We start from the raw sequence: 22,757 nt of genomic DNA on the forward strand, positions 1-22,757 counted from the left end.
TTTTTCCAGTCCTGTCTGGTCCAGTGACGGTGGGTTTATGCCCATAGGCGACGTTGTTGCCGGTGATGTCTGGTGAGGACCTGCCTTACAACAGGCCTACAAGCCCTCAGTCCAGCCTCTCTCAGCTTATTGCGGACAGTCTGAGCACTGATGGAGGTGTTGTGCATTCCTGGTGTAACTCGGGCAGTTGTTCTTGTCATTCTGTACCTGTCCCACAGGTGTGATGTTCGGATGTACCGATCCTGTGCAGGTGCTGTTACACGTGGTCTGCCACTGCGAGGACGATCAGCTGTCCGTCCTGTCTGCCTGTAGCTCTGTCTTTGGCGTCTCACAGTACAGACATTGCAATTTATTGCCCTGGCCACATCTGCAGTCCTCATGCCTCCTTGCAGCATGCCTAAGGAACGTACACGCAGATGAGCAGGGACCCTTGGGATCTTTCTTTTGGTGTTTTTCAGAGTCAATAGAAAGGCCTCTTTAGTGTCCTAAGTTTTCATAACTGTGACCTTAATTGCCTACCTTCTGTAAGCTGTTAGTGTCTTAACGACTGTTCCACAGGTGCATGTTCATTAAATGTTTATGGTTCATTGAACAAGCATGGAAAACCGTGTTTAAACCCTTCACAATGAAGATCTGTGAAGTTATTTGGATTTTTACTAATTATCTTTGGTCATAAAAAAGGGGCGTTTCTTTTTTTGCTGAGTTTATAAAGCATGTCAGTACAGTATGTACATCAGTCTGTGTTTGACTTCAGTATTTATGTGTCGTATCATCGCTACTTAAACTACAAACATTTGACTTAAAAAATAAAACACCAAGCTTATCATCCTACCTCAATGATCCAGTCAGGATTCAGTGTGGAAGATCTCCCACATTTTAAATGTTCCCTCTTCCGCTCTTTTCTTCTCCGTGTCGTGCTGCTCCATTTTTCCATCTTGATTCGGGAGAGAGATTAAATGCAGAGAGACAAGCCACGCCTCCAGGGTGTCCGGCGCACAGCGGGTTCGCTGCGATTGGTCTATCAGGCTGTTAGCGCATTGGCTTAGTTTGTTACAGATCCTTACCGTGGCCATTCTCCGTCTCTCTCCTGCTCCCCTTTCCGCACACAGGTGTTGTGTTCAAATGCTTTCGCCTCTACTTAGCTCCTTGGGGAAGAAGCATGGTCCATCGGCTGGGGAGCCCTAATGTACCAGAGCTGTGTTTGAAGTTTTTCATTAGCACTTTTGTCGACGTGTTTGCAGTGGTTTTCATTCTCTTTTTTCCTCCACCACCTCTCATTGAAATTCTCATGGATGTTTTCAGAATATAAAGGCTTGAGAATATTTGACGACATGTATAACAATGAAGGTTGGTGTTCAAAAGTTAAAAGTCCATTGATTAGTACGTAGGCACACAGGCAAAGACAAACGTGCACAGTCTTGTTCATACACTCACACACACGTGCTTTCCTAACCTGACTGGTTCGACAAACACCTGAGGAGAACCGCCTCTCGCCTTACCGTAAGTCCCAGTTAGCAGGTGATTTAAAATCAATTGGGGTGAACTGAAAATCATTGTGAGGGAAAGAGCATCTCACACTCTGAGGGCTTCAATTAGATCAATGAGATGACTAATGACATCAGTCCTCCCATGTTGATTAATGAAGAAGTCACTCAGCCTGAGTGTCTGGCCTACACAAGATCTGGATCACGTAACAGAACCATCATTCAGCCGAATATGCTTTAAGGGCTGTACTGGGAACAGTTAAAGACAGGTGGTGTCGCCAACTGCCTACTCGAAGGAAGCCCTTGGTAGACATAGTTATACTCACTAATACTAAGTACAAGAGTGTTTTTCCCTAGTACTTGGCTGCTGTCCCCAATTCAACTATATAGAGTTGCTTCGCTGGAACTCGTGTGAGATTTTAGATTCCAACTGTCCATCTCCCTTTATCGTGTCACTCACTTATCTGAGTCCCTGTGCCTTATGGCAGAAACATAGCCAGTCTGTTAAACCATAAGTGCAATTCTCCCCTCAAATGTGCTTGTGACCAAGGTGTGTGTGTGTGTGTGCATTCAGCTAAGGAAACCGAACTCTTCTCCTTATCCACTGTCTGAGTTCCGAGGTTGCTCTTTCCTTTCCTTTTTATGACAGCTGCTTTGACGGCAGACTTCCTTGTTGTGTCTGCAGCAGTGCTCCTATTGTCCTCTCCGTCATTAGCTGTTTCCTACACAATGGCTAATTAGCTTTCTCATCTCCGTCTGCCTCCCCTCCCTGACTCAGTTAGCTAATCCCGACTAATTAGCAAAGAAAAGAGCCTCGCAGCCCCAAACTGTCTGTTTGTGTGTGTGTCGGTGTGGGTGAAGACTAGGCCACCATTGTTATCCAAAATGGACCGCCTGGGTGGGTAGCATTTACTTCAGCCAACGTGCCTCTGACAGACTGTATAAGCCTTCTTACTGTCATAAGCATGCATAGTGCTATCGTAAGGATGACTGTTGTAAATGCATTCCATTTGTGTTTCATCTTCAGTGTCGGACAAGAAAGGGGCCTACATGCCGTTCTTTAGTGGTGACTCTTACCTGGAGCTGAAGGGATTACACACCTACGGTCACAATCTCCAGTAAGTCAAATGCAAATTTCACTACACACAGACATACATATACTCACACACCTATACTCACACACACACTCCACGCATTACATGCACAACACCATATGTGTCCACAAAGACACCGTCACTGATATTTGAGTGTATTCTGGTCCTGTATCGTAAAGGCATATTGATCTCCAGGAGTAGGTACACGGGAGCTGTAACTTGATGTAATGGCAGATAGATACTTAAAGCTGTGCCTCCAGCAGGACAGTCTGGTGATGAATTGAATATAATTAAATGGAACAGAACAGATCATTGTCCTGCTGCTTAGAAATAGTATTCCATAGAAATATAATTAATGAAATGTTTATGTTGTCCTCTATGGTGGGAATTATTTTCAGTCTTGTGTAGGTTACACAAAAGAACACACAACTACCGTCACATACAACATTGTTACATTATGTAAAGACCAGATAGACAGACAGGCATGGTAGACAAGTGTTTAAGGGATAGGCATCCCATCAACGGGACAGTTGTAAATCATGCAGCGCCTTGTTTATTTTATTTTATTTTACCTTTATTTTACTAGGCAAGTCAGTTAAGAACAAATTCTTATTTTCAATGACGAGGTTGCTCTTTCCTTGTGTCACGATTGCAGATTTTAGAGAAACGACAAATGCCGGTACATATAAGTGTGTTATATCGGCAGAAAGCTTAAATTATTATTAATACAACTGCACTGTCCAATTTACAGTAGCTATTACTGTGAAAAAAATGTCATTCTATTGTTTGAGGAGAGCTCCTAACAACAAAATACTTTTGTCACCGCGATAGGTTTGATAAATTGACCTCTGAAGGTGAAATGTGTACTTACATACTGAAATCTTGCTCTGATTTATCATCCAAAGGGTCCCAGAGATAACATGAAGTGTCGTTTTGTTAGATAAAATCATTTTTCATATCCTAAAAAGGTCCATATAGCATGCACGATCGATTTTGTATTTGCACTCGTTCGATTTGCAAAGAAAGGAATCTGTGAAAATCTCATCTTTAACTTTATTTCAACCAGTCAAATCACATTCGTATGTATTCCTCAGAGATCCTAGAACGTAACTAGACTTCACAATATCATTAGGGGTGTAGTATATCCTATATGAAAACCATATTTGGTCAGAAAGCGACGCCTTCATGGCACTCCGATGACGCCGGCGGTCTTCACTTGAACAACTCTAACTTTGTCAAATAAGCACCAATCGGGGTCAAACAAAGCTAGCTAGATGGCCAATGAGCTGGGCTTTACAGGAGTATCCGGAAACCCTGTATCTGTTGTAAAATGTTGCTACTGACCTTGTACGACAGCATGCCTTTTCATTTTGGCCAAAAATGATAAGACTATTCAGAGTTATGAAATCGGGTTGTTTTGCAAATGTTGAACATAACATGGCTACTAATACTGGAAAAGCTAAATTAAACTCCAAGTATACCGATGTGACTATATTCTTGCAGAAAAATGTAATATGAATGCAAATGTCTCCTTCACGATTTGCCCAATTGTACCTGGGTGACTTAACACTAAATGTCATATCATTCACTCCTAATTCAAGTAATCCATCTGAGACTTTGCACATACACTGCTGCCATCTTGTGGACACCATTGGAATTACAAGCAGAGTGATGGCTGGAACTGGGACGTTTCTGTTGCATTTCAAAGATGGTGGTGGAAAAAAGTGTTTACTTTCTTTGTATTTTCTTCTACCAGATATATTGTGTTTTATTCTCCTACATTCAATTCGCATTTCCACAAACTTCAAAGTGTTTCCTTTCAAATGGTACCAAGAATATGCATATCCTTGCTTCAGGGCCTGAGCTACAGGCAGTTAGATTTGGGTATGTCATTTAGGCGAAAATTGAAAAAAAATCTCTAAGTTGTAATACCAGGTCTGGCCTCCATTCCGCGATGGTGTTTGTTTACCATTGTTGTTGGTCTTCTGTCTGTTGTTTGGTTACTGTTGTTTTTTACGTTTAGTCTGGCGCTTGTTTATTCTTGTATGTGTTTTTGTCTGTGCCTGGTTGTTTACTCATGTTTGTGTTTTGTCTGCAGCCAAAAGGTCAGCATGACGGTGGTGCTCATGGCCAACGAATCCAACGGTATGATATTCTACAATGGCCAGAAGACCGACAGCAAAGGGGACTTCATCTCCCTCTCCCTCAACGACGGCATCCTGGAGTTCCGTTACGACCTGGGCAAGGGCCCCGCCGTCATCAGGTGGGCACCACACTAGAACCCCATAGTGACTCTAGACTGAAACCCCATAGTGACTCTAGCCTGAAACCCCATAGTGACTCTGGCCTGAAACCCCATAGTGACTCTAGCCTGAATCCCCATAGTGACTCTAGTCTGAATCCCCATAGTGACTCTAGTCTGAAACCCCATAGTGACTCTAGTCTGAAACCCCATAGTGACTCTAGTCTGAAACCCCATAGTGACTCTAGTCTGAAACCCCATAGTGACTCTAGTCTGAAACCCCATAGTGACTCTAGTCTGAAACCCCATAGTGACTCTAGTCTGAAACCCCATAGTGACTCTAGTCTGAAACCCCATAGTGACTCTAGTCTGAAACCCCATAGTGACTCTAGTCTGAAACCCCATAGTGACTCTAGTCTGAAACCCCATAGTGACTCTAGTCTGAAACCCTAGACTAATCTTCTAGCCCATAGCAACTAGTCCAGAACACCATAACGACTCTTAACTAGAACTCCATAGCAACTCTAGTCTAGACACCTATTTATTTTAATTGTACCTTTATTTAACTAGGCAAGTCAGTTAAGAACTAATTCTTATTTTCAATGACGGCCCAGGAGTCCTTGGTAACTGGGTTATTGTTGTCTCTTGATTTTGGATTGTACTTGTGTGTGTTGCTTTGAGACGTCCCTGACCTCTTGGCTCGTTTGTGTCTGCTCCTCTCATGCAGGAGTAAAGATAAGATCAAGATGGGTGTGTGGAACACAGTGAATCTGGAGAGGGCCAGTCGCAAGGGAGAGATCAACATAAACGGAAAGGACCCAGTCAGGGGAGAGTCGCCGGTGAGACAGAGAGAGAGAGCTAGCATTCTAGGCTTATCATGATTTATGATTAGCCTAGCTATTAGCATGCAAGGCAAACTGGATGTGAATATACTCTGTATAGCTGCTAGCATAAAAGGCAATATCCAGCCTTGCTTATACTTAGCCTGCGCTACTGTGTGTGTTTGTGTACATGCGTGTCACTGTAGCACCATATCCTTGGCCATGCATACTAGAGGTTGACCGATTAGGATTTTTCAACGCCGATACCGATTATTGGAGAAAAGTCGCTGCCGATTAATCTGCCTATTTTTATTTATTTATTTGTAATACTGACAATTACAACAATACTGAATTAACACTTATTTTAACTTAATATAATACATTAATAAAATCAATTTAGCCTCAAGTAAATAATGAAACATGTTCAATTTGATTTAAATAATGCAAAAACAAAGTGTTGGAGAAGAAAGTAAAAGTGCAATATGTGCCATGTAAGAAAGCTAACGTTTAAGTTCCTTGCTCAGAACATTAGAACATATGAAAGCTGGTGGTTCCTTTTAACATGAGTCTTCAATATTCCCAGGTAAGAAGTTTTAGGTTGTAGTTATCATAGGAATTATAGGACTATTTCCCTCTATACCATTTGTATTTCATTAACCTTTGACTATTGGATGTTCTTATAGGCACTTTAGTATTGCCAGTGTAACAGTATAGCTTCCGTCCCTCTCCTCGCTCCTAACGGGCTCGAGCAAGGAACACAAAGACAACAGCCACCATCAGCCACCATCGAAGCAGCGTTACCCATGCAGAGCAAAGGGAACAACTACTAGAAGGCTCAGAGTGAGTGACTTTTGAAACGCTATTAGCGCGCGCTAACTACCTAGCCATTTCACTTCGTTTACACCAGCCTCATCTCGGGAGTTGATAGGCTTGAAGTCATAAACAGCGCAATGCTTGACGGACAACAAAGAGCTGCTTCCAAAACACACGAAAGTCCTGTTTGAATGAATGTTTACACGCCTGCTTCTGCCTACCACCGCTCAGTTAGATACTTAGATGCTTGTATGCTCAGTCAGATTATATGCAACGCAGGACACGCTAGATAATATCTAGTAAAATCATCAACCATGTGTAGTTAACTAGTGATTATGATTGATTGTTTTTTTATAAGATAAGTTTAATGCTAGCTAGCAACTTACCTTGGCTTACTGCATTTGCGTAACAGGCAGTCTCCTTGTGGAGTGCAACGAGAGAGTGGCATGACCTTGTTGTGTTGGACTAGTTAACTGTAAGGTTGCATGATTGGATTCCCCGAGCTGACAAGGTGAAAATCTGTCGTTCTGCCCCTGAACAAGGCAGTTAACCCACTGTTCCTTGGCCGTCATTGAAAATAAGAATGTGTTCTTAACTGACTTGCCTAGTTAAATAAAGGTATATAAAAAATGTAAAAATATTTTTTTTAATCTGCAAATTGGCGTCCAAAAATACAGATTTCCGATTGTTATGAAAACTTGAAATCGGCCCTAATTAATCGGCCAATCCGATTAATCGGTCGACCTCTAATGCATGCATGCCCTTATCAATGGAGCTGTTCAACTCAGTGCACTCTTTACTCCCAGAGTGAAATGATGATAACACACCAGAGCTGACTCTACAAAACGCTTACCTAGTTGCAGTCGTCCATAAGGACATACACGCTACCAGGGTTGTGTTTGAAAACACATTCCACTGTATTCTGATAGCTCGTCACGTTAAGAAATAGTACGCTGGAGACATAAAGGGCACGTTTGACAGGCGGTCTCTGAGTTGGAAACGTCTTATTTCCCTCCTCCTTAGAATCCCTTTTATCTGCCATCTTTGCCTCTACTGAAATGCCTACACAGAAGTATGATCTCGTTCTTATTTGTTGCAGTCACGAAAAACAACCTCTGTGGCCTGAGTGGTATGCACCAATTAGTATGCCTTTACTTATTCCTTTTAGCTCCTAGTGAAGCAAAGATCTCCGATAGTGCAGCCCATTAATATGTACATGCAAGTTTTATTGTCACATGCACAAGTGCAGTTATTATCATTATTACATTAGTTTGACCCATGCTCTTAAACTCTAGGGAAGTAGATGTATAGATGGAGAGATGGGAAAAATAAATCATGATAATCAAGCAATAAACCAGGTACATAAGTGAGAGCAATCTAATAGCCAAGTACAGTATGTCTGCAAGTCATCCAATCATATTAAAGAGTGTAATTTGTGATTAGGAACATGTACACTCCAAAGCCACCACCTCCAGAATGCGTGCTGTCACTTTTTCTCTCTTTTCTTTTTGTCTTCCTGTCCTCCGTAAAGTAATTGTGTTTCCCTACTGCAAAGGAGGCAGAAAATCGTATTAAAAGACGAGAACAGGGAGCGGGTGAGAAGGATAGGGATGAGTGGAGGCTAGTGATGGAGGAGCTCAATGCATAGAGGCCCCATGCAGGATATAGTTGGCAGCTAATTTTCTCCTACTCCTGCATTTACAATGAAGATGGGAGCCAGGAAGTCCCACTGCACTCAGAGAGCCTAGCATCTTCCTGGGACAGGAATTTCAGTGATTCGGGACATCTAAAAACAGAATATTTCAGTAAAATCCAGAAGGAGATTTTAAAAAGACCAAATGTCCCGTCAAATCCATGCATGCTTTTGCACACAAACAGAAATAACACTGTCTGCATTGGCTGGCTATATGGTGGATCCAAATGATGAGCCACAGCTGCAACTTCCTTAAGCACAATTTTTGTTTCTCATTTATTTTCAGTGGCAGCCTTTCTGTCTTGTCCATGACCTTCAGGCTTCACAGTTTGTGTTGTTGTTATGCAGTTTTATGTTGGTCCGGGGTGTGTATTTGAGTGTGTGTGTTGCCTGTTTCTCCACACACCAATGTCCATTGATAACCTTTTATGATAACCTTTTTCCCCTCCCGTGTTCTTTTCTCTTACTGTGTGCTGTCTGGAAACTAAGAAATCACGCAAGGTAATAAGACCCATCCACCTCCTTTGACATATTTCATATCTCCACTTTCAGCTCCAATTTCAGTTCGACACTTCTCATCCCCATGCTCCACCATACGACAGTTACTAGACTATAGAACTGACAGGGGAGAAGGGTCTGTATTTAGTACGACCATCTCACACACTGTACCAAAGTAGAGACATTTGTTAAAGAAGTAGGTTTGGCTTTCAAATCAGTCCATCTGCTGTGGAGGCGGAAGGAGGGGGTGAGGGAGGCAGTTATCTTTCTGACCGCCATTGTGCCTCGCTACAATGAAACTTCTTTAAGGCCCTTTCTCACTAAGTCCGTTATTTTCGTCTGAATAATTTCAACATTTTTTTTCTATAAGAGCATGTCTTGTTTATGACACCGTTCACACCAATTGTGAAATACTGTGCTGCCGCAATCCGTCACTTATTTATTCGGGAACAGGTTCTATTTTTGTGTCTTTTCACATGTTAAAATAAGCTGTTGACCAATAGTGATTGTTATCTGGGCAGGCGGCGCACTGACAGGTCTGTGGGTTCATTGTGTGAATGAAAGAATTCATTCATTCATTTCTCTCGGCCTGGTTTTTACATTTGCAATGCTTCAGTGGAGCACGGTGTCATTTTAGCCAAATTGCTACACATCGCTCTCGCCATTCAAACTTCCCCACCAGTTCTATGCCAACGATTTAGCCGATTTTCTAGACATTCAGCAAGCAAGGGGATCGATCAATGCTTCTCTCCTTGAATAGGCCTATAAGTACATGTTTTGTTCTTACTTGAAATACATTTCAAACTGTATCGTTGGTCAGTATCTAAATATAGAGGCTACTCATTCAAGAGCTAGAGAGAAGGGGGAAGAGAGTTGCCAGTGGAGTTGCCAGTGGAGATGTGTGAATTCCGTGAGGAGTGAAAAAGGAGATGTGCAAGTTAAGTTAGTTAATATATGAATGCATAATTCGTATAGCCTACACATTAGGCAATGTATTATATGCCTGCTAAAGTGAATCTAGGCGACCATCTGCCAGACTTGATCTTTTTCTATAAGTGGTTGCACAGATTTAGATAAAGCACTCAAAGGTCAAATGTAGTGTTAACATAACCACCCATTGCTTCAAAAAATGTATCAACGGGTGATCGTTAGGCTATGGATAAGTTGTGTGCATGTGTTTCTATTTTCTAATGGTTGTCAATTACATCTTCATATACCCTAAATCAAGGTTGTCTCTCTGTCTCCGTTCCTCGTCAATTTACATGATAGGCTACATTGATTTAGCATTATCTTATAGACTCGTTTTTGATATCCTACAGAAGTGATTTGAAGCTAAGGCAAGGTTATTGCAGTAAAACGTTTTTGGGAAAGGAGAAACGTGATTTGCTTATGTCTGAGTGAGATGCGCTTCAGGCGGCCTTGATTGATGGGTCCTTTTAGGTGGCTCTGCGTGTATGAGTTCGCTAATGTTCTATGTCCATTCAGAAAGTTTCCTAAAATAGGCTTAGCCTGTCTAGGCTTAATCTCTTTAGTCCAACAGAAAGAACTTAAGTCAGCAAATGTCATGATGTACAGCATCTCCTCCATCTTATTGAATGATTGAATGAAACGTAGCCATTCTCCATTCATGATTAATCCTATAGGATGAATAGCCTATCCTAATATTTTCAGTAGCATATTATTTTTCCAATAGCCTACTGTATGATTTGCTTCTCATTAAATGTCTCTCTAGCCACTTTGAACAAGGAATTGCCTTTGAGAATGATCTCAGCAGCGTTGGTGATGTTATGCAAATTCTTCGGACTTGGTGTGAATGGTTTAGTGCATCAAAATCGGAATCTGTGTTTTTGGGGAATTGGGATGAAAAGATCGCAACGCAGTTGATGAGAAAAGGCTGCGTGGGCAGAGACATCGTGTGGCAGTCGAGAGTGAGAGGAAGATCAAGGAGAGAAGAATGAGAGTGAGGTGCCAAGCAGGGCTGTTCTTTTGTCAGCAACATTCTCTTCTCGAAAGAGAAACAAAACGTTCTACATCATCAACTCACTTACTCAATCACTCAAACATAACAGCACTGGCATTACCAACAACACCCATGCCATTAGATATACTGGTCTGTTACCAGAGTTAGAGTATATCATTCCAATTCTCTCCTATTCAGGAATCTAATATGACCTTTCAAATTGACAGAAGCCATGTTTATTATATGATGGCCAAAGTACAACTTCATAATAATGGACTGGATGTATATATCCAAATCATTTTACAATGTAACTGAGAGAATTGCATGTCAACTTGTATCGAAAACAGGTTGAGTTGATCCCAACCCGCCTTCAGCTAAAGTGGGCACTTAGTCCTTCCCACAAGAGGCAGGCATAGCTGGACTGTAGGTGACCCACCTGACTGGGCTTTTGCAGCCCACTCCAGGTGCACCACACAGCCGTGGGGTTAGCGAAGCCCCACTGGCCTCCACCCTCCAGCTCCCATCTCAAATAGAAGCACAATCTCATGCCAGCTCTCAAACACTACCCATGTTTACTTGGCAACTTCCATCATTTTTACACCAATAACCTCATATTTTCCCTCTGGTAATTACTGGCCTACATAAAAAGAAATATCCGCAATTCCTCCCGAAGAGGGGGCCTGTACTTTCTCTTTCGTAATTGAAGCCAAGTCCCCTGCGGGTTGCTGGATGAACCTGATTTCATGGTCCTCCACCACACAAATTAACGGCCAATTATAGGCTGCTGCTCGCTCGGCGCCGGAAAGGTCTTCAGTACAATCACTCATTCATTAGAGAGACATTCATAAAAATAACGGCATCCATATTGTCACTCCAGCCGCACCAGCTGACTTTCTAATGTAGCCCTTTTGTTGTGTTTTGTACCAGATAACAAATAATTGACTGCTTGGAGAGTTGCACAGAAATCAAATATACGTATTTGATCAAGTGTATTGATGTGGAAAAGGAGGTAGCACAGTTAGTGAATTGTCCTGCATGCACTATATAGACATATCTTTCAAAGGAGAAATATTCTTCGCTGGGACAGCTATTAGTCTCATTGTGCTACTGTATGGCTCAAAAACAAAAAGAACTAGTCTCATTTGAGTCAAACAGAAGCAATTGATCAGGTGTGGTTATAGTCCCTGTGGTAGGGTTTTGTACCATGTGGTAGGGTTCTAGACCACGTGGTAGGGTTCTAGTCCCTGTTATGGTAGGGTTCTAGTCTCTAGTAGGGTTCTAATCCTTGTGGTAGGGTTTTAGTACCTGTTGTAGGGTTCCATACCCTGTTATTATAGGGTTCTAACACTTGTGTCCTATCTCCAGAACCAACACACCGCTCTCAACCTGAAGGAGTCTCTGTTCGTGGGTGGTGCTCCTGATTTCAGCCGGCAAGCGAGAGCCGCCTCGCTCAAAGATGGCTTCAAGGGGGCCATTCAGAAGGTGAGTATCCTGTCCCCACACACACTATTCACACAAAAGCAGATATTTTTTTGCTAGACACCCTGTTCAAAAGGTTGTGCAAAAGTTCCTATACATTTTACCAATTATCAACAACTATAAATGATTTCATTTAAAATAGGTAGGTTTTTGACGTCTTTTAACTGTCACACAATGTTGAATCCACCTTAGACATGGATACATATATTTTAACACGATTTAGTGATGGACAATAACTATCTGCCTAAACATGATGACCTTTACAGTGACCCCAGCTATTGTAAGGTCCGCTGTGTTGAACTGTACTGACACAGTTCCGCAGAACGAAATACAACACAGTAAAATCTGAATCTACACAAACGTTCAAAAGTTTGGGGTCACTTAGAAATGTCCTTGTTTTTGAAAGAAAAGCAACTTTTTTTGCATATTAAAATAACATCAAATTGATCAGAAATACAGTGTAGACATTGTTGTAAATTACTATTGTAGCTGGAAATGGCAGATTTTTAATGGAATATCTACATAGGCGTACAGAGGTCCATTATCAGCAACTATCACTCCTGTGTTCCAATGGCACGTTGTGTTAGCTAATCCAAGTTTATCATTTTAAAAGGCTAATTGATCATTAGAAAACCCATTTGCAATTATGTTAGCACAGCTGAAAACTGTTGTCCTGATTTAAGAAGCCATATAACTGGCCTTCTTTAGACTAGTTGAGTATCTGGAGCATCAGCATTTGTGGGTTCGATTACAGCCTCAAAATGGCCAGAAACAAAGATTTTTCTTCTGAAACTTGTCAGTCTATTCTTCTTGTGAGAAATAAGGCTATTCCATGCAAAAAATTGTCAAGAAACTGAAGATCTCGTACAACGCTGTGTACTACTCCCTTCACAGAACAGTGCAAACTGGCACTAACCAGAATAGAAATAGGAGTGGGAGGCCCCAGTGCACAACAAGTACATTAGTGTCTAGTTTGAGAAACAGATGCCTCACAAGTCCTCAACTGGCAGCTTCATTAAACAGTACCTGCAAAACACCAGTCTCAATGTCAACAGTGAAGAGGCAATTCCGGGATGCTGGCCTTCTAGGCAGAGTTCCTCTGTCCAGTGTGTGTGTTCTTGTGCCCTTTTAATCTTTTCTTTTTATTGGCCAATTTGGCTTTTTCTTTGCAACTCTGCCTAGAAGGCCAGCATCCCGGAGTCGCCTCTTTACTGTTGGCATTGAGACTGGTGTTCTTGAAATGTGCAGATTGACTGACCTGCATGTCTTAAAGTAATGATGGACTGTCATTTCCCTTTTTCTTATTTGAGCTGTTCTTGCCATAATATGGACTTGGTCTTTTACCAAATAGGGCCATCTTCTGTATACCCCCCTACCTTGTCACAACACAACTGATTGGCTCAAATGCATTAAGAAGGAAAACATTCAGACAAATTAACTTTTAACAAGGCACACCTGTTCATTGAAATGCATTCCAGGTGACTACGTCATGAAGCTGGTTGAGAGAATACCAAAAGTGTGCAAAGCTGTCATCAAGGCAAAGGGTGGCTACTTTGAAGAATCTAAAATTTAAAATATATTTTAAATATATATATATAAAATATATATTTTTAAATTTAAAATAAATATCACTTTTTTTGGTTACTACATGATTCCATATGGGTTATTTCATAGTTTTGATGTCTTCACTATTATTCTACAATGTAGAAAATAGTAAAAATAAAGATCAACCCATGAATGAGTAGGTGTGTCCAAACCTTTGGCTGGTGCTGTATCTACAGTGCATTTGGAAAGTATTCAGATTACTTACGCTACAGCCTTATTCTAAAATTGATGAAATAAAAATGTTCCTCATCAATCTACACACCATAACCCATAATGACAAAGTGAAAACAGGTTTTTAGCCATTTTTGCACATTTATAATAGAACTGAAATACCTTATTTACATAAACAATTCAGACCCTTTGCTATGAGACTCGAAATGGAGCGCAGGTGCATCCTGTTTCATTTATCATCCTTGAAATGTTTCTCCAACTTGATTGGAGTCCAACTGTGGTACATTCAATTGGTTGGACATGGAAAGGCACACACCTGTCTATTTAAGGTCCCACCATTGACAGTGCATGCCAGAACAAAAACCAAGCCGTGGGGTCGAAGGAGTTGTCCGTAAAGCTCCAAGACAGGATTGTGTTGAGGCACAGATCTGGGGAAGGGCACCAAAAGATGTCTGCAGCATTGAAGGTCCCCAAGAACACAGTGGACGCCGTCATTCTTAAATGGAAGAAGATTGGAACCCCCAAGACTCTTCCTAGAGCTGGTCGCCCATTCAAACTGAGCAATCGTTCGAGAAGGGCCTTGGTCAGGGAGTTGACCAAGAAACCGATGTTCACTGAAACCTTTCAGAAGAACAACCATCTCTGCACCACTCCACCAATCAGGCCTTTATAGTAGAGTTGCCAGATGGAAGCCACTACTCAATAAAATGCACATGACAGCCCGCTTGGAGTTTACCAAAAGGCACCTAAAGACTCTCATAGCATGGGAAACAAGATTATCTGGTCTGATGAAACCCAGATTAAACTCTTTGGCTGGAATGCAAAGCATCACGTTTGGAGGAAACCAGACACAGCTCATTATTTGACCAATACCATCCAAACAGTGAAGCATGGTGGTGGCAGAATCATGCAGTGGGGATGTTCTTCCACGGCAGGGAGAGGGAGACTAGTCACGATCGAGGGAAAGATGAACAGAGCAAAGTACAGAGAGATCCTTAATGGAAACCTACTCCAAACCTCTCAGGACTTCAGATTGGGGTGAAGGTTCACCTTCCAACAGGACAACAACGCTAAGCACACGGCCAAGACAACGTAGGAGTGGCTTCGGGACAAGTCTGAATGTCCTTCAGTGGCGCAGTCAGAGCCAGGACTTGAGACCTGAAAATAGCTGTGCAGCGACGCTCCCCATCCACCCTGACAGAGCTTGACAAGATCTGCAGAGAAGAGTGTGAGAAACCCCCCAAATGCAGTTGTGCCAAGCTTGTAGCGTCATACCCAAGAAGACTTGAGGCTGTAATTGCTGGCAAAGGTGCTTCAAAAAAGTACTGAGTAAAAGGTCTGAGTACTTCCGTTTCTTATTTTTAATACATTTGCTAAAAAATAAACTGTTTTTGCTTTGTCATTATGGGGTATTGTGTATGGATTCATGAGGGGGGGAAAACAATGTAATCAATTTTAGAATAAGGCTGTAAGATAACAAAATGTGGAAAAAGTCCAGGGGTCTGAATACTTTCCGAATGCACTGTATGTCAGATGCATCTTCGATGTAAGTTATTTGGCTAGGATACCAAGATAGTCCTGACCATATCACTTGACCAGGAAAGACTCTGAACCCTAGTTTTAGCCTTTAGGGCCGAGAGGATTTCAGGTCAGGTAGGTCATGTGGTCAGGAAAAACTCAGTATGTCATGTATGTCCTATGTAGGCTACACACTGCACTATGACAGGTCTAAGTCCCCTCTCCTCCTCTCTATCCCGCCTCAGATCACCCTGATGGGCACTCCCATCCTGCGGCAGGAGAACGCATTGCACTCCAGTGACGTGGCAATGTTTAAGGGCCACCCGTGCAGCCGGGATCCCTGCCACTACGGGGGTCTCTGCAACCCCATGCTTGAGAGCTACGAGTGTGTGTGCCCCCACGGCTTCACGGGCACAGCCTGTCAGAACAGTGAGTGAACCAAGATCCTGAATTCAACGTTTCTGTTGGTGTAATGTTGATGTCACGCTAGTCTTACAATGTTTCCATTTGAAGGTTAGCGTAACAGTTTGCACACGTTAACACACACGAACTACACACACATGTACTTTACCAAACATATTCACTTTGGCCGTGTGCCCTACTGTTCCTTTTACTTTAATTAGAACCATCCCAATTCATCACCATCCACTGCCTTGACTCCAATTAAAGGAGCCATGTTTCCTATTGATTCATGTGATCTCATCCAATGTTACTCCTCCTCTTCCTCGCAGCCATCTTGGAGAAGTCCGCCGGGGAGTCGGAGTCCATTGTTTTTGACGGCCGGACTTTTATCGAGTACCACAACGCCGTCACCAAGAGGTAATCTAATCAAATCAATCAAATTCTATTGGTCACATACACGTGGCTAGCAGATGTTATTGGTCACATACACGTGGCTAGCAGATGTTATTGGTCACATACACGTGGCTAGCAGATGTTATTGGTCACATACACGTGGCTAGCAGATGTTATTGGTCACATACACGTGGCTAGCAGATGTTATTGGTCACATACACGTGGCTAGCAGATGTTATTGGTCACACACACGTGGCTAGAAGATGTTATTGGTCACATACACGTGGCTAGCAGATGTTATTGGTCACACACACGTGGCTAGCAGATGTTATTGGTCACATACACGTGATTAGCAGATGTTATTGGTCACACACACGTGGCTAGCAGATGTTATTGGTCACACACACGTGGCTAGCAGATGTTATTGGTCACATACACATGGTTAGCAGATGTTATTGGTCACATACACGTGGTTAGCAGATGTTATTGGTCACATAAACGTGATTAGCAGATGTTATTGGTCACACACACGTGGTTAGCAGATGTTATTGGTCACATACACGTGGCTAGCAGATGTTATTGGTCACATAAACGTGGCTAGCAGATGTTATTGGTCACATACACGTGGTTAGCAGATGTTATTGGTCACACACACGTGGTTAGCAGATGTTATTGGTCACACACACGTGGTTAGCAGATGTTATTGGTCACACACACGTGGTTAGCAGATGTTATTGGTCACACACACGTGGTTAGCAGATGTTATTGGTCACACACACGTGGTTAGCAGATGTTATTGGTCACACACACGTGGTTAGCAGATGTTATTGGTCACACACACGTGGTTAGCAGATGTTATTGCGAGTGAAGCAAAATGCTTGTGCTTCCAGTTCTGACAGTGCAGCAATATCTAACATGTAATCTAACTCCACAACAATACCTAACACACACAAATCTAAATAAAGGAATGGAATAAGAATGTATAAATATATGGATGAGCAATGCCAGAGCAGCATAGGCTAAGATACAGTAGATAATATAGATTACAGAATATACAGTGGAGAGAACAAGTATTTGATACACTGCCGATTTTGCAGGTTTTCCTACTTACAAAGCATGTAGAGTTCTGTAATTTTTATCATAGGTACACTTCAACTGTGAGAGACGGAATCTAAAACAAAAATCCAGAAAATCACATTGTATGATTTTTAAGTAATTATTTGCATTTTATTGCATGACATAAGTATTTGATACATCAGAAAAGCAGAACTTAATATTTGGTACAGAAACCTTTGTTTGCAATTACAGAGATCATACGTTTCCTGTAGTTCTTGACCAGGTTTGCACACACTGCAGCAGGGATTTTGGCCCACTCCTCCATACAGACCTTCTCCAGATCCTTCAGGTTTCGGGGCTGTCGCTGGGCAATACGGACTTTCAGCTCCCTCCAAAGATTTTCTATTGGGTTCATGTCTGGAGACTGGCTAGGCCACTCCAGGACCTTGAGATGCTTCTTACGGAGCCACTCCTTAGTTGCCCTGGCTGTGTGTTTCAGGTCATTGTCATGCTGAAAGACCCAGCCACAACCCATCTTCAATGCTCTTACTGAGGGAAGGAGGTTGTTGGCCAAGATCTTGCGATACATGGCCCCATCCATCCTCCCCTCAATATGGTGCAGTCATCCTGTCCCCTTTGCAGAAAAGCATCCCCAAAGAATGATGTTTCCACCTCCATGCTTCACGGTTGGGATGGTGTTCTTGGGGTTGTACTCATCCTTCTTCCTCCAAACACTCCGAGTGGAGTTTAGACCAAAAAGCTCTATTTTTGTCTCATCAGACCACATGACCTTCTCCCATTCCTCCTCTGGATCATCCAGATGGTCATTGGCAAACTTCAGACGGGCCTGGACATGCGCTGGCTTGAGCAGGGGGACCTTGTGTGCGCTGCAGGATTTGAATCCATGACGGCGTAGTGTGTTACTAATGGTTTTCTTTGAGACTGTGGCCCCAGCTCTCTTCAGGTCATTGACCAGGTCCTACCATGTAGGTCTGGGCTGATCCCTCACCTTCCTCATTGATCATTGATGCCCCACGAGGTGAGATCTTGCATGGAGCCCCAGACCGAGGGTGATTGACCGTCATCTTGAACTTCTTCCATTTTCGAATAATTGCGCCAACAGTTGTTTCCTTCTCACCAAGCTGCTTGCCTATTGTCCTGTAGCCCATCCCAGCCTTGTGCAGGTCTACAATTGTATCCCTGATGTCCTTACACAGCCCTCTGGTCTTGGCCATTGTGGAGAGGTTGGAGTCTGTTTGATTGAGTGTGTGGACAGGTGTCTTTTATACAGGTAACGAGTTCAAACAGGTGCAGTTAATACAGGTAATGAGTGGAGAACAGGGGGGCTTCTTAAAGAAAAACTAACAGGTCTGTGAGAGACGGAATTCTTACTGGTTGGAAGGTGATCAAATACTTATGTCATGCAATAAAACGCAAATTAATTACTTAAAAATCTTACAATGTGATTTTCTGGATTTTTGTTTTAGATTCATTCTCTCACAGTTGAAGTGTACCTATGATAAAAATTACAGACCTCTACATGCTTTGTAAGTAGGAAAACCTGCAAAATCGGCAGTGTATCAAATACTTGTTCTCCCCACTGTACATATGAGATGAGTAATGCAAGATATGTAAACATTATTAAAGTAGCATTATTAAGGTGACTCGTGTTCTATTGATTAAAGTGGCCAATGATATCAAGTCTGTAGGAAGGCAGCTGCCTCTGAGTTAGTGATGACTGTTTAACTGTCTGATGGCCTTGAGATGGAAGCTGTTTTTCAGTCTCTTGGTCCCAGCTTTGATGCACCTGTAATTTCCTTGCCTTCTGGATGGTAGCGGGGTGAACAGGCAGTGGTTCGGGTGGTTGTTGTCCTGGAGGGCAGGTAGCTTATCCCCGGTGATGCATTATGCAGACCACACCACCCTCTGGAGAGCCCTGCGGTTGTTGACGACAGCCCGACAGGATGCTCTCAATTGTGCCTCTGTAAAAGTTTGTGAGGCTTTAAGGTGACAAGCCACATTTCTTCAGCCTCCTGAGGTTGAAGAGGTGCTGTTGTGCCTTCACCACACTGTCTGTGTGGGTGGACCATTTCAGTTTGTCTGTGATGGAGGAGGAACTTTCCACCTGCTCCACTGCTGTCCTGTCGATATTTATAGGGGGCTCCCTCTGCTGATTCCTTTGTTTTGTTGACGCTAAGTGAGAGATTGTTTTCCTGACACCCCCTCGAGAGCCCTCACCTCCTCCCTGTAGCCTGTCTTGTCATTGTTGGTAATCAAGCCTAACACTGTTGTGTCATCTGCAAACTTGATGATTGAGTTGGAGGCATGCATTGGTCACGCAGTTATGGGTGAACAGGAAGTACAGGAGGGGGCTGAGCATACACACTTTTGGGGCCCCAGTGTTGAGGATCAGCAAAGTGGAGATGTTGTTTTCTACCTTCACCACCTGGGTGGCCCTTCAGGAAGTCCAGGACCCGATTGCACAGGGTGGGGTTGAGACTAGAGGTCGACCGATTAATCGGAATGGCCGATTAATTAGGGCCGATTTAAAGTTTTCATAACAATCGGTAATCGGCATTATGGGCGATTATATTGCAATTCAGGAGGAGGCTGCGTGGCAGGCTGACCAGCTGTTATGTGAGTGCAGGCAGCGAGGAGCCATGGTAAATTGCTAGCTAGCATTAAACTTATCTTATAAAAAACAATCTTGACATAATCACTAGTTAACTACACATGGTTGATGATATTACTAGTTTAACTAGCTTGTCCTGCGTTGCAATCAATGCGGTGCCTGAAATTGTCACTTCTCTTGCGTTCAGTGTAAGCAGACTCAGGGTATATGCAGCAGTTTAGGGCGCCTGGCTCGTTGCGAACTGTGTGAAGACCATTTCTTCCTAACAAAGGCCGTAATTAACTTGCCAGAATTGTACATTATTATGACATAACATTGAAGGTTGTGCAATGTAACAGCAATATTTATACTTAGGGTTGCCACCCGTTAGATAAAATACGCAACGGTTCCGTATTTCACTGAAAGAATAAACGCTTTGTTTTCTAAATGATAGTTTCCAGATTTGGCCATATTAATGACCTAAGGCTCGTATTTCTGTGTGTTTATTATATTATAATTAAATCTATGATTTGATTTTTGATAGAGCAGTCTGACTGAGCGGTGGTAGGCAGCAGCAGGCTCATAAGCATTCATTCAAGCAGCACTTTCCTGCGTTTGCCAGCAGCTCTTCGCAATGCTTGAAGCACAGCGCTGTTTATGACTTCAAGCCTATCAACTCCCGAGATTAGGTTGGCAATACTATAGTGCCTAAAAGAACATCCAATAGTCAAAGGTCTATGAAGTACAAATGGTATAGAGAGAAATATTCCTATAATAACTACAACCTAAAACTTCTTACCTGGGAATATTGAAGACTCATGTTAAAAGGAACCACCAGCTTTCATATGTTCTCATCTTCTGAGCAAGGAATTTAAACGTTAGCTTTTTTACATGGCACATATTGCACTTTTACTTTCTTCTCCAACACTGTGTTTTTGCATTATTTAAACCAAATGTAATATGTTTCATTATTTATTTGAGACTAAATTGATTTTATTGATGTATTATATTAAGTTAAAATAAAGTGTTCATTGTTCATTCAGTGTTGTTGCAATTGTCATTATTACAAATATATTTACAAAAATCGGCTGATTTATCGATTTCGGCTTTTTTTGGTCCTCCAATAATCGGTATAGGCGTTGAAAAATCATATTCGGTCGACCTCTAGTTGAGGCCCAGAGCCTCAAGCTTAATGATGAGCTTGGAGGGTACTATGGTGTTGAATGCTGAGCTATAGTCAATGAACAGCATTCTAACATAGGTATTCCTCTTGTCCAGATGGGATAGGGCAGGGTGATCGCGATTACGTCGTCTGTGGACCTATTGAGGCAGTAAGCAAATTGGAGTGGAGTGTCAGGTAGGGTGGAGGTGATATGATCCTTGACTAGTCTCTCAAAGCACTTCATGATGACAGAAGTGAGTGCTACGGGGCGATAGTCATTTAGTTAAGGTTTAATTGGTTTAAGTGAATTGGTCTCCCATGCTAACCGGTAGTAGAGAAATGGTTAATGGCCCCCCATTCATATTCCACTGCAGTAAGTGGTGGTGACAGGGTTGATTATTCCAGGCCCATTAGAGGCTTCGGAAGTGAGCCTGGCGTTAGCTGATAGCTCGACCACTTCCCCTGCGCTGTTTCACTGGTCTTGAATGAATTTAGCTCATTTAGCTGACTGGCTAACAATTACGGCAATGCCCCGAGCGCCCCCCTTGCTTGCTGTACACCACAGACACATACACCCACACGCTCTGATTTGACACACACACCATGCATTTCACAACAACCATAGCAGCCCTTTGTTCTATACTTGGTTAAAATTTGATATAATTTAAGCTTCTTTTAGAAATACACAACGAGCGACTGTGTCCCCTCAAAATAGCAGTCCTAAAGTGTCGATTTCCATTTAAACACACGCTAGCTATACCAGGAGAAGCTGGATGATGTAAGTGTAAATGGTTTCAATACAAGGTGTGAATGAGAGAGAAACGCATCCTGCCTTCCAGGCTACCGCTGATACATTGTATCCTCTTCCATCCATCTACGTCCACCACACGCCCGCAGTTTGGCATGCATTAAATGTTTGTGACGAGGAACCTGAAAAGACATGGAACATAAGACTAACCATCAAGATCCATTGCAAGTCCTCCCAAAACACAACACTCCAGGGTGTGAAAATGGAGAAACAGACAGTGAATTTGAATTTGTGGTCTTATGAACACACACACACACACTATGAAACTATGAGACAATTGTAGGATATGTCTGTATCCTCTGCTGTTGTCCTGGTTGAGCCTGTCAGATGTATGTCCTGCCGTCCGTCTGTCTGTCCACTTCTTTCTCTTGTCTGTCTCTCTGTCTGTCTCATGAGTGTTCCTTGTCTGTCTTTCTGATGCACTCAAGCCAACTGACCAATGACATTCCAGAGTAAGTAGACTTAAAGAGATGCAGAACCTTCACAGTCAAAGACAAACTAACCCAACTCTAAATACATTACGATAGTTAACACAAAAGTAATAGATTCTTTATTTATTTATCCTATATCATCTTCATCATCTTCACCTGTGCAGATAGCTATCATGTGTATTAGGTTTAAAATAGGCCTACAGGACATTCAAACTCCATGCCCATCATTTGATTTTGTCCAGGCTTTTCTCTTTTCTCATTAAAATGGCTCATCATAGTCCAGTCTAAATGAACGCATGACTGCATGTGTACCAGATGCATTGTGTTCAAGCTCATAGCAAAGAGTGCTGTATTGAAGGTGCTATATTGTATGCATGGTTGTAACTACTTTCACCAGAACCAGAAATATGTAAATTGGATGTTTTTAACTGTCATGTTGAAATTAACCCCTTCTTAACTCTTTACACTCATACCCATATACGGGTTGAAAATTGCAGATTTTGGCACTAATAAGTG

General features: G+C 42.4%; 1 protein-coding gene across 2 annotated transcripts in view; it reads left to right on the plus strand.

Moving 5' to 3' along the window:
- The window catches only part of LOC112221492 (agrin), a 274,243-nt gene that overhangs the window by 229,944 nt on the left and 21,542 nt on the right, over positions 1 to 22,757 (plus strand). Inside the window, exons 26-32 of one of the 2 annotated variants that reach the window (XM_042303574.1) lie at positions 2,512 to 2,602; positions 4,677 to 4,841; positions 5,548 to 5,659; positions 8,637 to 8,648; positions 11,971 to 12,087; positions 15,624 to 15,807; positions 16,110 to 16,197. In XM_042303574.1, coding sequence (XP_042159508.1) covers positions 2,512 to 2,602; positions 4,677 to 4,841; positions 5,548 to 5,659; positions 8,637 to 8,648; positions 11,971 to 12,087; positions 15,624 to 15,807; positions 16,110 to 16,197 — 769 coding nt within the window. The remainder of the gene's footprint in view (positions 1 to 2,511; positions 2,603 to 4,676; positions 4,842 to 5,547; positions 5,660 to 8,636; positions 8,649 to 11,970; positions 12,088 to 15,623; positions 15,808 to 16,109; positions 16,198 to 22,757) is intronic. The other variant, XM_042303575.1, reaches the window with a different exon arrangement.

The sequence above is a fragment of the Oncorhynchus tshawytscha genome, linkage group LG22, assembly GCF_018296145.1.
Source record: "Oncorhynchus tshawytscha isolate Ot180627B linkage group LG22, Otsh_v2.0, whole genome shotgun sequence".
NCBI lineage: Eukaryota > Metazoa > Chordata > Actinopteri > Salmoniformes > Salmonidae > Oncorhynchus > Oncorhynchus tshawytscha.